The sequence below is a fragment of the Talpa occidentalis genome, unplaced genomic scaffold (genome assembly GCF_014898055.3).
Source record: "Talpa occidentalis isolate TD23 unplaced genomic scaffold, MPIMG_talOcc4v2.1 talOcc4.13, whole genome shotgun sequence".
Lineage (NCBI taxonomy): Eukaryota > Metazoa > Chordata > Mammalia > Eulipotyphla > Talpidae > Talpa > Talpa occidentalis.
The window spans coordinates 76,470,671-76,487,067 of NW_023601322.1; the positions used below are offsets into that span (position 1 = coordinate 76,470,671).

The 16,397-nt window shown below is 39.4% G+C and overlaps 1 protein-coding gene across 1 annotated transcript; it reads right to left on the reverse strand.

Moving 5' to 3' along the window:
* Positions 1-1,360: 1,360 nt before the first annotated feature.
* Positions 1,361-16,397, reverse strand: MINAR2 (membrane integral NOTCH2 associated receptor 2). Its single transcript, XM_037508246.1, has 3 exons — positions 16,233-16,397; positions 4,785-5,003; positions 1,361-1,540 (listed from the first exon to the last, which is right to left on the reverse strand). The coding sequence occupies exons 1-3, from the start codon at positions 16,395-16,397 to the stop codon at positions 1,361-1,363; spliced, it is 564 nt and encodes a 187-aa protein (XP_037364143.1).

Here is a 16,397-nt window from a genome sequence, read left to right on the forward strand (position 1 = left end):
GAGAAAGAGAAGGGTGGGACTTGATTCTACTTCAGTGGCCAGTACCATGTCCTCAGGTTTCTGCAGGAAATACATGGCAACTTAAGGGTGTCAGTAAGACAGCAGAAATAGTGAAAACAGCTGTCATTAAATACAAAACTGCTTACTGTGAGTCAGGTATTGCTTTTATTGATCTATTAGGCAAACCTTTTGGGGGGAGGTGATGTTCTCCCTTCTCTGTCTGAGATAATAGTTTGCCAAGGGTCCGACAGTGCGCACTGCTAGGATCCAAACTCTGTTCTCTAAGCAGCTTTCCCCTTAGGAAATACTTGCTAGGAGCATCTCTCTAGGTCATAGCTGGCAGCATGTACTGACTGACATATACCAGGGTACACACTAGAGAGTTTGTATCAATTACTGAACAAATGGATGGAAATAAAATTAATCACATAACTATGGGCCTATCCAAGTTTACTTCTATGCAAATTGCAACATCAAACTGATATATTACTAGAAAATATGAATATATTTGTATCAAGTTTTCCTACCCCTCTGTTTTCTGACATAAATAAGAATAATGGGACATAACAAAAATCAGGTATCCAACCTACTAGACAGCACAACCGGAGCTTTTATCCTGCCTTCCTGGCAGCTGGCCAAAAAATGATATGCTCAATTTTCTTAGTGACCCAGGTAGGTGGGGTGGCCAGGAGGTAATTATTTTTTCTAAAGGTCAGTATAATTGGAAGATTAAGAAAAAGTTGCTGACAATTGTTGGTGGTGTTTCGTTCTCTGTCGAAATATTTAATTTTGATTGTGTTTGGTTGGGACTTTTCTGTGGTTAAGTTCTTTTTTTTTTTTTTTTTAAAGATTTATTTATTTATTTATACAAGAACCAGGGTACAGGCCAGATGCGCGGGAGGGTGAGAGGATTCACCAGAGACAGAGTGGGGAACAGAACAGGCAGACTGATGAAATACACTGCTGAGGGGAGCAGTGGGCACAACAGGAGAGGTCTGCTGCGCCATGTGGGACCCTCGCCAGCCGGCAGGAATCGAACCCGTGCTGCAGAGGCTGCGGACAGCTTCACAGTGTGGTGCTCAACCGCCTGTGGCACTCAACCGCCTGCGCCACCAGGGGAGGCCCTATGGTTAAGTGGTCCAGAACTTCTGCTTCCCAAAGGGCAAAGCTCAGGCCACTGACTTTGTTACATAGATTTCAGAGAACAAAATAGATAAAGCCAGCCTGTCTCAGCCAACATTTGCATCGTCCAAAACAATTTAACCACACAATCAAAAATGTATACCGCATGAGCATGTTTTTCTGCAAATGTTTATTTGGAAAAACTTTTAAAGAAATTTAAAAGACTGTGGCAAATTCTTCAGGTGAAAAAAGAGCTAACAGTCACTATGGAAACCAAAATACAGGCAACAAGGAGCAAAATCAGACCTACACGACAATATTTTGAATGCTTCTCTTGTTCTTCTTCTTTCTTCAGCAAGGTGTCGAAACCAGGTGTGTACATGTCTCCCAACCAAAACCGCAGTTCATTAGGATTTTCCTGAAAGAAAATTACATGGAGAATAGTGATTGATCAATGTGACAAACTAATTGATTTGCAGAACAAGACACCGTCAAAGGTGCTGTGAGCTCACATGTCAAGGCTCACATGAGCGTGGCGAGGCGTCCCTGAACTGCTCAAACACGAAGCCTCTGCCTCTTGGCTGCCCAGCAGTCCCTGCAGCTCCTATCTGTGAGTGGGCATGAGAATTCAGAGGAGAGTGACAGGACTTCTGTTTAAGGGTCAGAAAGATAAGAATGTTTCTGTAATGTTTTAGCCAATTTAATGTTTCTTACATCTCAATAAGTAGTCAGACTAGTGAGCTGAAATTAAATTTATATTCCTTGCTTTAAAAAAGTCCTGGGGCCTCCCCTGGTGGTGCAGTGGTTGAGCACTGGGCTGCAAAGCTGCCCTCAGCCTCTGCAGCGCCAGTTCGATCCCCAGCTGCCAGGGAGGGTCCCACATGGCGCAACAGACCTCTCCTGCCGTGCCCACTGCTCCCCTCAGCAGTGTATTTCGTCTCTCTGCCTGTTCTGTTCCCACTCTGGCTCTGATGAGTTCTCTCACCCTCCCGTGCTTCTGACTGCCCAGTGCTTGTATAAATAAATGGATAGGTCTTTAAAAAAAAGAAAAAAAAAAGTCTTAGAGGTTTAATTTTGTCTTCATGGTAGATATAAACATGTTTGCCAAGATTTTCCATAAATCCATAAGCTACGAATCCAGAGACCCTTCCATGCTTGTCAATCTGTGTGTTTTGTTTTTTGGTTTTTTCTGGAGCCACCAGCATGTTTGGTGTGCAGAAACCTGGTGCTCTTTGTCCCCTTCAAGAATGGACCCAGTAGATCCTCCCCTGTAACAGCTCCTACTCCCTGTGACTTTGTCCCACCAGTCTCATCTTCCTTTCAACCCTACAGAATTATATTCAATTCAACCTGATTACCTAGTGTTCAGTAACTCATTTGTGAACTCTACTGTCCACACTTAAAAAAATATATATCTTATTATCTTCTGTGTTTCAGTGCTGAAGATTCAGTGTCTATACCTGGCAGGTACCAAGCACACAAGAAATTTATAGTTAATGCCAAACCTCTGTTTTTACTAACTCAGTTCAGCCATCATTTCTCACCTTTTTTTGAACTATATATATTTTTACATCATTTTTCATTTTTATACAATGTATCCATTTTCATCTTCATTATAGTCCCCATAAAATTCCCACCACCCTTGTTTTGATCCTACTCCCTTCTCCCACCTTATAGTGTGTCTCTGGTTTATAGTTGCCTGTTGGTTTTGATTTTTACTTTATTATAATTAGTCTTTTTCCTGATCCCTTATTTGGGTTTCGATGATTGTGGTGGCTTGAAACCAAGCTGCCAGCCCTGTATCAGCCTCTCTAGTGTCAGTGTACTTAATATCAGCTAGTGAGGACAGTACTCCTTTTCTGTCATGCTGCTACTAGCTTCAACTTCTCTACTCTTAGACAAACTGAAACATTAAACTAAAATTTGGATACCTGTGCTGAAGGATAGATGAATTAAAAATCCTTGGTGGCCTCATTATTGTCCTTCCTATTATTAGTGTCCTAATCAGAGACCTGCACTGTGCAAGTCTTATGCCTCCATTGTCCAATAAGAATTTCCATAGTGGAGACTATCTTCTTATGTTCTGCTTATAATTTGGTAACTACATATGGGTTTTTCCCTCCATGTTCTTTCTTATTTATGAACTCTCAGAACTGTAGAAAAAAATGGGAGTGGTAAAAGACACTTGGAACTTCTTTAGCTCATAAATGTTACCTAATTTTCAAAAAAATAAGTTAGGGGATGTCTTAGGAAATATAGATAAGGGATAGTGACTAAACTTTCCTTTTAGTCTTATTTTTTTTGTTTTCTGTTATTTAAACTGTAGCACCAACAAAGCTGGACTTACTCTTTCAACCGACTCTCTAACTTTCTTGCATTATTGCCTTTTTTTCTTGTTGCTCCTGACAGAAGGGCCTCCCCCCTCCCACTAACCATCTGGAATTCTACATATTCTTTAAGCCCATTCTTTAAGCCCAGATTAATTTTCTCATGAAGGATTTTTATAATTCAGTGTAAGTGTACTTTTCTGAGTCTTTGCAGTGTTTTCTACTGTTACAGTGCCTATCCTCTCCTACCTTGTTCTGTCGTCATTGTTAATTTGCTCAGTTAGATGAACTTTTTGAGTGTAGAGACAGTAATATTAATCTCTATTTTCCCCTTGTCTTTGATATAAACAACAAACGGAAGAAAAGTGGCTCAACATCCAATCGAGAAATGTGTGTGAAATAAATTGATACTGAAGAGGAAATACACTGGCTCTACTAAGAGATTAAGATACTTCGGACACTGGATAACAAGAGAGTTCACAGAGTGCACATTTGCAGTTTTAAAAAGTGAAAGGCTTTCAGGGACATAGTGCTGTCGCCTTCAAAACAAAGAATGTTCAGGTGCTTAAGGCTCAGAACAGATATACATTGTTAAGTGAAAGGTACTTGGTAAATGCCAGGCTTCCCTGCCCCTAGGGCAGGCAGAGGCAAGTCAAGGCTGGGTAGGAATCCCATCCACTCAGAAAAGAGAGTGCCACTCTCCCTGCTTTTCAGGTATTACTAGATCAACGTGGTGGGTGACAATCCAGGGAGGGTATGTTGAAGGGGAAGAAAGAAAACCTTAATTTGGGTTTAAGTTGGGTGAATGAGTTCATTGCATGCTTTTCCTCTGTTGAAATGTTTTTGTTTTGCTTTGTTACTGAAACACAGGAAAACATCCAAAATGTAAATCTACAATTTTAAATCACTGAGTGAGCTTGAAATAAAATGATCGTGATGAGAACTGCTTTACACAATGCCTAAGACTGAGCATAACAGTATTTGCAAATAAATGTAGGACACAGAATTCTTAACTCTTCAGCACATAAGTGGTCACAAAACTGTACGTAACCTGGGAAATTATTTCTCAAATCCATTTCCCTCCCAGCAAAACTTCTCATTAGTGTCAATCATTTCTACATAAATGTCAGTTGATGAAATTATGAGACTCAAAACAAAGCAAAAAAATAAATACTGACTGGAGGGAAAAATGAAAGCCAGAGAACTCAATGACTTGAAATCTGGGAATTTTTAAGTCTGGAGAAGAGTGCCTGTCCTCTCAGTATCCAACTTCTTTAGGATTATTTAACTTGTCTCTCTCATCAGTTGAAGGAATTGTTTCTTTATATTGACTACCTTCAGATGCCCAGAGAGGTTTGTGTGTAGGGAATGCTTATCATATTCTTCAATGGTCCATGAAGGGTTCTTTTTTCTTTCTTCTTCCAAACTTATGTCATCGTAGAGTGGGTTATTCTTCAGAACTGATGACAGGGATGGGTGTCGGCTGTCTGCAGCAGTGGTGCCCTCTGCACTGGATCCCCTCTTTCTTTGAGGAGTAATATTCTTCTCTTCTCTCTGATAGGAGGCATAAAGACAAGGCTTCTTTTACCAGTAGCCCACTGATGACAGAATACGATATGAAATAACCATACCTGACAATTTTCCAATACTGCTTAGAAATCCAACATATTGAGATAATGAATGAGAAAAGGATTCTAGATCTAGCTTGACCTAGAACTGAATAATCATTAAAATGTTACAACTACAGAGAAAGAATACTGTTCTTTAATTAAATATTAAATTTCTGAACTTAAAAAAACTGACTTGCACTGAGATTTAATAACATTTTATTTCTCTGTATGTGGCATTTTGTGACTAATAAAACAATGTTTAATATTGCTATATTAATCCAGCAAGATTAATTTATAGATACTATTTATATATCAAGATTATTTTATAGATATGCTTTGGCTTTCATGAATACTCTCTTGGGACTCCTATCTCAGAAAATTTTGCTATCAGGACTAACAGGATTGCATTTGTAAATGTGCCTATAGACCAGCTGACTATTAGCTAGGTATAATATTGATTTTCATATATTTCAAAACATTTTATTGAAGTAAAATTCACACAGAAAAATGCGTGTGTCATAAAAGTGTAGCAGACACAAAAAAATTCAAACCAAGTAAATCTAAGATTCCAAGACATGGAACATTATTAATATGCCTAAGGCTTCCTTCTAGTCTACTATCCCTACCCCACCCAAGGATAAACTAGTATCCAAAATTTAACAATGTAGGTTAATTTGTTTTCATTTTATATTTTATATAGAGTCAATGTATGGTTTTCTGTCTCTGGTTGACCTTCAGATTTTTGCTTTTCTTATGACTACAGAATTATCATAAGGGTAGAAAAAGGTTTAATTAAAAATTTTCCAATGGCCATATAAAATGAGAAGAAATAAAAAGCTTATAGAATAATACCTCACTTACCATGGAGCATCAAGGAAAAGGAATTCTACATACGTTAATTTTGAGAAAATTTGAGTTTAACCCATAAAAGCTAGTAGTATTTCATTAATTTATAGAAATTATTCAGTAAATGTATTTCACAAATTTCATCCTTTCTGAACAACTTTCAATGCAATTAATATTCCTCTGAATTATATTCATGATTATAAATACTGTTACCCTCACCTGTTGGGGTATAAAAGTCACATTAAGCATGTATTTATGTAAGCTAAACTATAAGCTAGTATTAATAGTTTTATTCTGAAATGGCTGGTGAAAACCATTCATAGTCTGTATACACCTGAAGTTTCTTTAAATTTTTTTTAAAGATTTATTTATTTATATAAGCACTAGGTACAGTCAGAAGCGTGGGAGGGTGAGAGAATTCACCAGAGCCAAAGTGGGGAACAGAACAGGCAGACTGATGAAATACACTGCTGAGGGGAGCAGCGGATGCGACAGGAGAGGTCTGTGCGCCATGTGGGACCCTCGCAGGCGGCCAGGGATTGAACCGGCACTGCAGAGGCTGCGGGCAGCTTCACAGCCCAGTTCTCAACAGCTGCACCACCAGGGGAGGCCCTATGATACTTAATTTTTCCATGATATAATAAAAAAAAATCTAGAGTATTTTTCTTTAAGATAGATTATCTCACAAAAAATGTTTCTCAATTAAGGGAAAGCAATTTGATTTAAAATTTAGATCATTTCAACTTAGCATAATACTGACTTTTTTTCTCTAATGCTAGACATCTTTGATCATCTTTGAAGAAGGATAATTCTTCAGACACTGACGAATTTGCTTTGTCAGTTTTCTTGCTTGCTAGGCTCTTCTTTGAACTTCTTAAATAAAGAAATTATTCTTATTTAAAGAATATATAGTTTCAATGCATGAAGGCCTTGAAAAACCAATACATGAAATATAAAAAAAAGTCAGAACTATAGTCTAAAATGAACACCAAGCTATGTTCTTGGAAGTTTTAAGTCTTATCCTAGAGCAAGGTGCCATTTTTATATGGAATGTCAGTTTCATGTCTGAGGGATATGTGAAGGGAAAGTTAATAAAATAATTTGAAGAATTTGGTAGATTAAAAGTAATTATCATGGTTGAGTTTCATTTTATTTTGATAAATAATAATTCCATTATTTTAGTAAATAGACTAAAATAACTTAAAATTATTTCATGAAAGTAACATCTAGCTTTCTTAACCCATTATTCTTTATAAACTTTAGACATTATGCCATTTATGCATAAGTAAACCATCATTCAATAAAGTGAATGAAATAGATATATACAGGCAAACGAAACTGAGACCATACAATTAATAGTCCAGTGAAAAAGGAATATCTGAGAAATGTACTTCAGAAAGAATACAGCTGTTACTAGAAGGAAAGGTTAAGATACAAGAAGGAATGATGGACAAATAAGAAAGAAAACTGTTAGGTATATGAATATGTTTAGAACTTATTAGTATTGAACCACTGATTTCTTTGGTAAGATAGAAATAAAAATCACTGAGTTTTAGAATAAGCAACTAAAGCACTGGACAGTAACACATTAAATGGATATTTTTGATTAGGACTTTAAGATATTTTAAATATTCTTTGAGATATTAAGATATCTTTAGGATATTTTAAGAAATCACAATTAGAGTATAGAGATATTAATAAAAGTAGGAAAAAAAGCTTCTTTCAGTAGAGCAGTAGAAAAAACAAAGGAAAATTGATCAATCTGTAAAATAAGAAAAATGAGGGCCTCCCCGGTGGCGCAGCAGTTGAGCGCTGGGTTGCAAGGCTGTCTGCGGCCTCTGCAGCACCGGTTCGATCCCCGGCTGCTCCCCGGCCACCGGAGGAAGGTCCCACATGGCGCGCAGACCTCTCCTGCTGCCCGCTGCTCCCCTCAGCAGTGTACTTTGGTCCTTCTGCCTGCTCTGCTCCCCACTCTGGCTCTGGTGAATTCTCTCACCCTCCCGCACTTCTGACTGTACCCAGTGCATGTATAAACAAACAACAAATAAATAAATAAAACATGCCTCTATAAAAAAAAAAGAATATAAAAAAAATAAGAAAAATGAAACAAAGACTGTAGGTGGAAACCTCAGAAAAGTGAAAAAATTTAGAAATAATCACAATTCATGTAAACAGAGTAAACCACCTATTTAAATGACAATGGTCAGGGCACCTTTTAAAATTAAATTCAATTACATTTATCAGAGAGATACCTAAAATTTAGAGTAAAAGAACATGAACGTCAGCACAGGCAAACACAAACAAATGAGAGCTGGGTGTTGTGACTGATCAAATGCTTACTAATCTTTTTCCCCTCCTGGCCACAGAGGATTCGATCTTTTCGATCTATCTTTAAGTTTATTGGGTCAAATCTTTTCTAGCTTATTCTGTGTTGTCAAGTAAAGGCGACCTGGCTTCTCGCTCCTGAACTCTTGCACATGATTACTGGCTCACTTTTCCTCGCTTTCAGTTTTTGTGTTTCTATAAGCAAGGGTTCTGGGATGACAGAGCTACAAGATGATAGAACTTGAAGCCCTAAGTTACTGCTTGGAAAAGAACTTCCCCCAATCCCCATTGCCGTCCTCAGACATTTTGTGAGCAAGATTTTGTTCTTTTTACTTATTGTTACCCTGTGAGTGTATTTGTCATCACAGCACACCCCAACCTACCTTCCTTAATAGAGAAAGTGGTATATAATAATTCCACAGAGAGGTGGTATTAGCTTAGCAGTTAAGAAGTAGAAAGCAACAACATATCAGAAGCTGGAATGATTGTTCATTTCACAAAGTCAAAAATAATTGTTTTGTGTCATCTATGGCTACTTGGAGTTCAGTCTCCTTTAGTTTTAGGGGAGATACTTATAAATAATTAGAGCCTTTTTGTACATATGATGATATTAAAAGTATCCGAGTATTAGTCTAATGCAAGAAAGAGTTGAGATGAGAGAAAGAACTGGACATTTTGCAAGAAGTAAAAAAGGAGTAAGAGTCTAGAAATTTGCCTTCTATTGTGGAAAATTTGCCTCTTTCTAGATCCACACACTAAGACACAGAATACTTTAAAGAAAAAAGACATTGCGCAAAAAGGTTATTAAAATTTCTTAGCTGAATGAAATGACTCAGGGTAAAGATGATGATAAGGGTGTGGTTTCATAACTTTTAATGAACATTGACCTCAGGTAGTATTAAGTCTAGGCCTAAAAGCTTTTGATTATTTCAGTTAAGAAACAAACAAAATAGGGCCTCCCCGGTGGCGCAGTGGTTGAGCGCTGGGTTGCGAAGCTGCCCGCAGCCTCTGCAGCGCCAGTTGGATCCCCTGCTGGCGGGCAAGGGTCCCACATGGCGCGCAGACCTCTCCTGCCGCCCGCTGCTCCCCTCAGCAGTGTACTTCCTCAGTCTGCCTGCTGTGCTCCCCGCTCTGGCTCTGGTGAATTCTCTCACCCTCCCCCACTTCTGACTGTACCCAGTGCTTATATAAATAAATAAATATTTTAAAAAAAAAAGATACAATAACTCCAGGCCTCCAAATCAAAGTGTACAAGTAAGCTTTGAAGCTTATACAGTCCTGAAAGAGGGCCTGCTACTGAGGTGACCGTAGAGTGTGATGAATGGGTTACTTCCTGGAGGGTGGAACCAGGACATACATAACAGTGCTTGAGAGGGGAGAGGGGTCTTTGACAAAGCTGAATTGGGGTTTAATCCATCTTCCCAAACTACGGGCAAGGGCCCACACAAGTTTTTTCCAGTGGGATCTCGGACTTTGGAGTAGTGACTGCTGTGTCTTTCATTCTTGCCACTCATCGGGGAAGAACTTACTGTAGTAACCCTGTTCATAGACCAACTAAGTTTTTATGGAAGGAGGAATGTGCTAAATGTCTTGACTGGTTCATCTCCGGACTGGTACCTCTAGGGGGAAAGTGAATCCAGTGTGTGTGGAAAGATGACAATGGAGAGAACCAATAGTGTTGAAAATGATGTCTTTGAAAAGGCCGGTAAACACATTGAAAACATGTCAGGCAGTGTTGCTCATGTGTGTTAGAAATGTGAAGGTGACATGAGAAAAGACTTAATAGGTTGATAATACAAGTAATAGAATAATCTGAACAGTTGTAGCAACTTACACGTCATTCAACATTTCCCCAAACAATTTACCAATTGTAATTAAGAAAAAATAGAAAATGTTAGTAAACCTGTGTTAATTTGACTAATTGAATCAATCATGTAAAATCTGCACAAACTACACACAAATTTAAGAATACCAGCATGAGAGTTTTGCAGTCAACTTTTGCCAGACCTTCTTATAACAGATCATTTCTGTCTTAGTCACATTCTTCCAGGAAATAGGAAAGCAAGGGATACTTCCCAAGTCATTTTAAGAAGTTGCTATAAACTCTTGACAAGAGCAGTAAATAAGAGAATAGTAATTTAATTATAGGCCAGTTCCTCTTATAAACAGTTGTAGACATAATTTATAAAATCCTTCTAAATAGAATCCTACAACGTGTATAAATTACACACATCAGGACAAGACAGGTTTATATTAGAAGAGGATATTTTACCAGGAGGAAAGTTTAACATTAGAAGATAAATACAATTGACCACATTAACAGGAAAAAAAATAGAATTTTGTAATAGATTCAGAAAATACTGAAACCTGTTTAAGTAGTCCCCACCAAAGTAACTTGCCTTCTTTGCCAGATACACAGGTCACCTATTAAGTAGGACAGAGTACAAGCAGGTATTTCTTGATTCTACTGTATTTATACTTACATTCTTTCACTAGAGAAATAAAGGTTCACAGTAAATTTCAGTGTGCGATGAACAAGCTTTCACCAAAATTTCATGTTTATGGTCATTAAAATAATTGAGCAATGTATTAGATCAGGGCTTTTGGAATTGTATTCCAAACATTTCAGGCCATTGATATCTTAATAAAAATGAGGTAATGAAAGGGGAAAGCTAGTTTTTTAAGCACAAATGACAAAATTGTTTGGGCTTTCAGAAATTGTGGTAGCCTTTCCCCCGCCGCTTCCCCCCCCCCCCCTTTAGCACTTATACTTCGGAATCTTTTCCAACTTTTTTTTTTTTGCCATTTTATTTTTTTAATTTATTAAATTAATTTATTTTTTAATTTTTTAAAATTTTTATATTCCCCATACAATTGTGACCCCCTTATTTTGACCCCAATCCCTCCCCTCCCCGCCCCCCGTCCCCCATAGAGTGTCTCTGGTTCATAGTTGTTTGTTGATTTTGATTTTTACTTTCTTATAGTTATTCTTTTTCCTGGTCCCTTATTTAAGTTTTCTAGATTCCTGCTATGAGTGAGACCATCCGGTATTTTGCTTTTTCTTTCTGGCTTATTTCGCTGAGCATGATCCCTTCCAGCTTATCTTTTTGTTTGATCTTTTCCTTGCTTCTGTCATGTCTGTTTCTAAACCTGTGAGCTGGAGCAAAAGGCCCAGTGTGAGAGGCTGCTCTTTCTTTCATTTACACACAGTGTCATTTATTTCGTTTACTTCCTAGTTACCTTTCCTTACTTTTTTTTTTTTAAGTTGTATGACTATCTCTTCCCTTTAAATCTTTTTTTTTTTTTAATATTTTTTTTTATACAAGAACCGGAGTACAGGCCAGATGTGTGGGAGGGGGAGAGGATTCACCGGAGACTGAGCGGGGAACAGAACAGGCAGACTAACAAAATATACTGCCGAGGGGAGCAGTGGGCGAGACAGGAGAGGTCTGCTGCGCCATGTGGGTTAGCTCCCTGGGCAGCCAGGGATCAAATTCATGCTGCAGTGGCTGCTGATAATTTCATAGCACTGACATGTTTAACACCCTTGCGCCACCAGGGAGGCCCCTTGTTTTGTTTTTTATCACTGTATTTTTCTTAGCTGAACACATATGCATGCCTTCTCTAAAAGTGTTTCTGTTCCCAGCACTCTATTTACTATTTTGAAATAGAACAGTCCTGAATGTATAACAATCTCCCACTTTTAGGTTTATATTTGAGGAAATGGTATAGGACTTTTCAGACACTTAAATTATTGTCTAAGAAGTGGACTGAGGAGCATAACAAATACCAGAACTTCTATTCAGTTCCCAAAATCATCAGCGGAGTCAGAAATTTAACCTTGCAGTTGTGCTGCAGGAACTAAGATCCAAGTCTTGTCCTGCCATAGTGCTCCCTGAGGATACTTAAATACCTCTGGAACTTAGACTTGTATAAAAGACACCAGGCTTGTGATAACAGCTTGTGCCAGAATCCAGGGTCCTGGTTTCATAGAGAGGAACTGGGAGATAAGGATCATGTGATGTTTAGGTCAATGAAGGCTCAGTGAATGTTGTCTGAGATTTAAAATTTCATCCTGAAAATTTCCTATTTAAATTTATTTTCTATCCAATGAATATGTCACTTGCACATTTTAAGATCAGGAAGAGAAAAAATTGCTTATTGACATATTGCAATCTAAAGTAAGTGAATGTCATTGTTGTTATTCATAATTTCTGCCAGGCCTACCCAGCTACCTGAATTTGCAGTTGATTTACTCCCCCCAATCCTGCGTTGTTTCAATAGTAAATTGACCTATATTCAGTCATTTAGCATTTCTTTGTAAGGTAAAAGGATAAGTCAAGGTTATTTGTCGTTTACAGTTAATTAGTAATAACATACTCGATAACAAAGACAGTCTTTACCTCCGTAGTTTTTCTGGAATTGCTATTTCAGATCATCAAGACCTGGTGAAAACCATGCCTTTTAAAAACCTGTGTCTCTCTTAGGTTTAAGGAGAGCATTAAACAGAGCTTGAAACTGAAGATTCACAAGCAGGAAATAGGTCAGCTCCAGTATCAAGCAAAAGATATTAGATCATTGTGTTCCAACGTCAAAGGAATTTATTGGATGTTGTCTTAGACTAAATTCATAGCATAGGAGGGCCAAGGTTTTCTGAACTGATTTTTTGATTCATTTTATTCCATGATATAAACAAATAATAAAAACGGAGGAATTTCATTACATTTAAAGTTAAACAAAACAGGAGAAACAACAAAAAAAGGTGTTGGATGAGTGGAGGGATTTTGAGGTAACAAAAGGGAAGGATGCAAAATATTTTAAAAGTCAGTTGTCCTCCATAGGCTGTTTTACAAAGGAAATAAATTAAAACCCGCATAGGTGGAGGAAACACTTACATAATCACGCAAGTGTACTTGATTTTTGAATGATCTCATGATAAAGGTCCCTAGGAGACTGCAACCACACCATCAAGGAGTCACTTAACACCAGGATTCATGAGTAGCAACTGTTTCTTAAAAGAAAACAAATTTCTGTTCAGGGAATTAGAACCACTCCAAAGGATTTAATGACTTGCAAGGGTTTGTAGGTCAGTCACATCTGTTCTGAAATGAAATGCTTCTTCCTGTTTCTAAATTGACTAACCCTTAACCCCATTAGCCCTCATGTCTTAAAAAAAAGATGATTCCGGCCTCCGTGAGCGCTGGGGCGTCCCGAGGTGAGCGCGGGCTGTGTCCCGGGAGGCCGGGCTCGGGCAGAGTGTGGTGGGCTCTGGCCAGGAGACTCCCGGACCCCGGGCAGCTGCCTCCGTCCTCTGTGCTGGACCCCAGCGCCTCTGCCAGCGCCGCTCCAGAGCCCTCGCGGGTCTGTGAGAGCAGCGACAATGGATGAATCTCTGGTCACAACCTCAGGAGATTTTTTAAGTGTGATATGAAACCACTGCCATCCATGGAGGGCCTGGAAAGATCTTAGAATGTTGGCAGGTAGCATTTTTAATAACGGATGTCATATGTCCTTGGGCAGCTTATAGGAGCAAGGAAGGCAAACAGAATGTATACTGATGGGAGAAGAGACGGTGGTACTAGAAGACACTTACGAGCTAAGAAATATCTGGAGGATATGGAGAGATAAATCACTGCACCTTCCAAGATGATTCTGAACAACCACACAAACTATTCTTTAATGCCCAGAAATGTATGGCTTCTTCTACTTAATCCATTTCTTCTATACAATGTGAAGAAAACAAGTGCAAAGGATAGACTAAGGTCATGGACTAAAGGTGCTTTGTTGGTTTCTAAATTCCTGCTATGAGTGAGACCATCCAGTGTTTTTCGTCTTTTTTCTGGCTTATTTCGCTGAGCATGATCCCTTCCAGCGCCATCCATGTTGCTGCAAATGGCATGAGTTTATCTTTTTTGAATGCTGAGTAATATTCCATGGTGTATATGCACCACGTCTTCTTGATCCAGTCATCTATTTTGGGGCATTTGGGTTGTTTCCCTATCTTAGCTGTTGAAAATATTGCTGCTGTGAACAGGGGTGCAGGTGCCCTTTAGAATTGATGTTTCTGTGTCCTTAGGGTTAATACCTAGGAGTGGAATTGCTGGATCCTATGGAAGCTCTATGTTTGGTGGGTTGAGGAATCTCCACGCAGCTCTCCATGGTGGCTGGACCAGTTTGCGCTCCCACCGGCAGTGCAGGAGAGTTCCTTTTTCTCCACACCCTCGCCAACATTTGTTGTTGCTGGTTTTTTTTAACATGTGCCATTCTCACTGGTGTGAGATGGTGTCTGATGGTAGTTTTGATTTGCATTTCCCTGATTGCAGGTGATGCTGAACATTTTTTCATGTGCCTGGTGGCCATTTGCATTTCCTCTTTGGAGAAGTTCCTTTTTATCTCTTCTGCCCATTTTGTGACTGGATTATTTACTTTGTTTTTTTGAGTCTCTTCAGCTCGCTAAGAGCATTCATTATTCTATGAGGACATCAGAAGTCTGCAGACTTAAATCTCTAGAAACTTCTAAATATTGATTTCACACACGATCATCACCAAAGAAATCTTTCAGGATCAGTACAATCCTGATTACTTTCTGAACTGTGTAGGTTTTTCTTCTGATTCATCAATGAAAAATACTTGTTTTAGACTTGAAAAATCCCCATACTTTGCCCCCTCTTGTCACGGATGAAGACATGGACTTGCCGTGCCGCTGAAAGCCATCTTCCCTCAGCGCCCAGGGGCCCTAGGAGGAGACAGTGATGATCGCTGAGGGAAGGGCAGGGCAGCCGTAGTCTCTTCTGACTTGCTGGAGAAGCAGCTGTCAGTAGTTCTCCTAAAGCCTCCTAATAAAGGTTAAAGGCTCCATTTAACTAAGCCCCTGGCGGGGCCTCCAGGATGGCCTAGGGGTTAGGCTCAGCGCTCTCACCGCTGCGGCCTGAGTTCAAGCCCCGGCCAGGGAGCTACCCGCAAGGAGTGTGGGAGTTAGACCCCAGAAGGGGGCATGGAGCTGGAGCGCATGTGGTGCAGCAGAGGGTCTCTTCTCTTCTGTGCCTGCTGCTCTGCTATGCTCTGTGCTTCAGATGCCCCCCCTCCCCCCCCTCCCCCCCCCCCCCCCTCCCCCTCCCCAAGTCTTCCCAATAAAATCTGACACCTAGATACTCCCGCCTAAACCAAATAATGAGAATATTCAGTCATGATTAACAACTACCATGCCACTAAACACCCCTCCGTATGTAAAGTATCTATTCTATACCATTTGTTCTTTCCCTATACTGTCAGCATTAATATTCTCATACAAATCATAAACATACTATATGAGTTCTCAAAAAAAAAGATGATTCCTACTTCATGCATGGTGCGATACAGCACATGGAACTCATTACAGTTTTATTCGAAAGAAGAGAGTAAAAAAAAGTCTGTTGTGTTTAAAGTCTGTTTGGTATGTCTCCTCCACACAGACACCTGTGCAAAGTAAAAGTATCTGAAATAACAGCCAGCACCTTTCCAAGGTGGAGGGTTCCCTGTCTCAGATTTCCCTCAATCATCAGGTTTCCATTGTCCTTCTATTGTCTGCATCTAAATGAGGCAGAAGCAAGGTTCTCTGGATATCTCAGGCTGTGTCTGAGGCCTCAGTGTAAGCTTTTGATATCTTGCGCTTAGCCTATGCTTAAGCAAAAGACAGAGATAGAAACCCCAGAACCTTATTTGCATATGTTACCACTGGTTAGAAAAATTCTGAAGGAAAGGACTAAAGTGAAGGGTAGGCAAAATCTAAAATGAGGGCAGGGTGGGAAGCTAATGCTTGAAAGGAAGTGAACAGTTGGAGAATTCACATACTTAATGAAGAGATCCGGAGCAGGTCTCTTTAGTGGAGACAACCTTTTCTGGATAGCAAGAGTGAGTAGCTTCCTTGTGCTCTATACCCATAGCTTTCCTTTTGCACAAAGAATCATGGCAGATCATGAGAAAGCAACGAGCCTCCACTCATTTCTGTGCTCCCAGACCTTACCTGCGAGTAGACGAGGTTTTGCCAGTGTTGTGCCACAGGGTAATTCCCACCCGGAAACCTCGCCAGGCTTGTTTGAAGAAGCACAGAGTTCCTCATTAAAGACTTGACCTCGAGCTGCAGAAATTTGTCAGGATGGTTGTTGTTTGGCAAAACAGAGAGATCCAT

Bases quoted from the DNA above. Each gene is read 5' to 3' on its own strand.
- MINAR2 (XM_037508246.1), bottom strand. From the start codon at position 16,397: ATGGATCTCTCTGTTTTGCCAAACAACAACCATCCTGACAAATTTCTG. The intron at 5,004-16,232 runs GTAAGGTCTGGG...GCCTCCTATCAG, and splicing joins AAAACCTCGTCTACTCGCAG to AGAGAAGAGAAGAATATTAC. The intron at 1,541-4,784 runs GTAGTCAATATA...ATTTTCTTTCAG, and splicing joins ACCTCTCTGGGCATCTGAAG to GAAAATCCTAATGAACTGCG.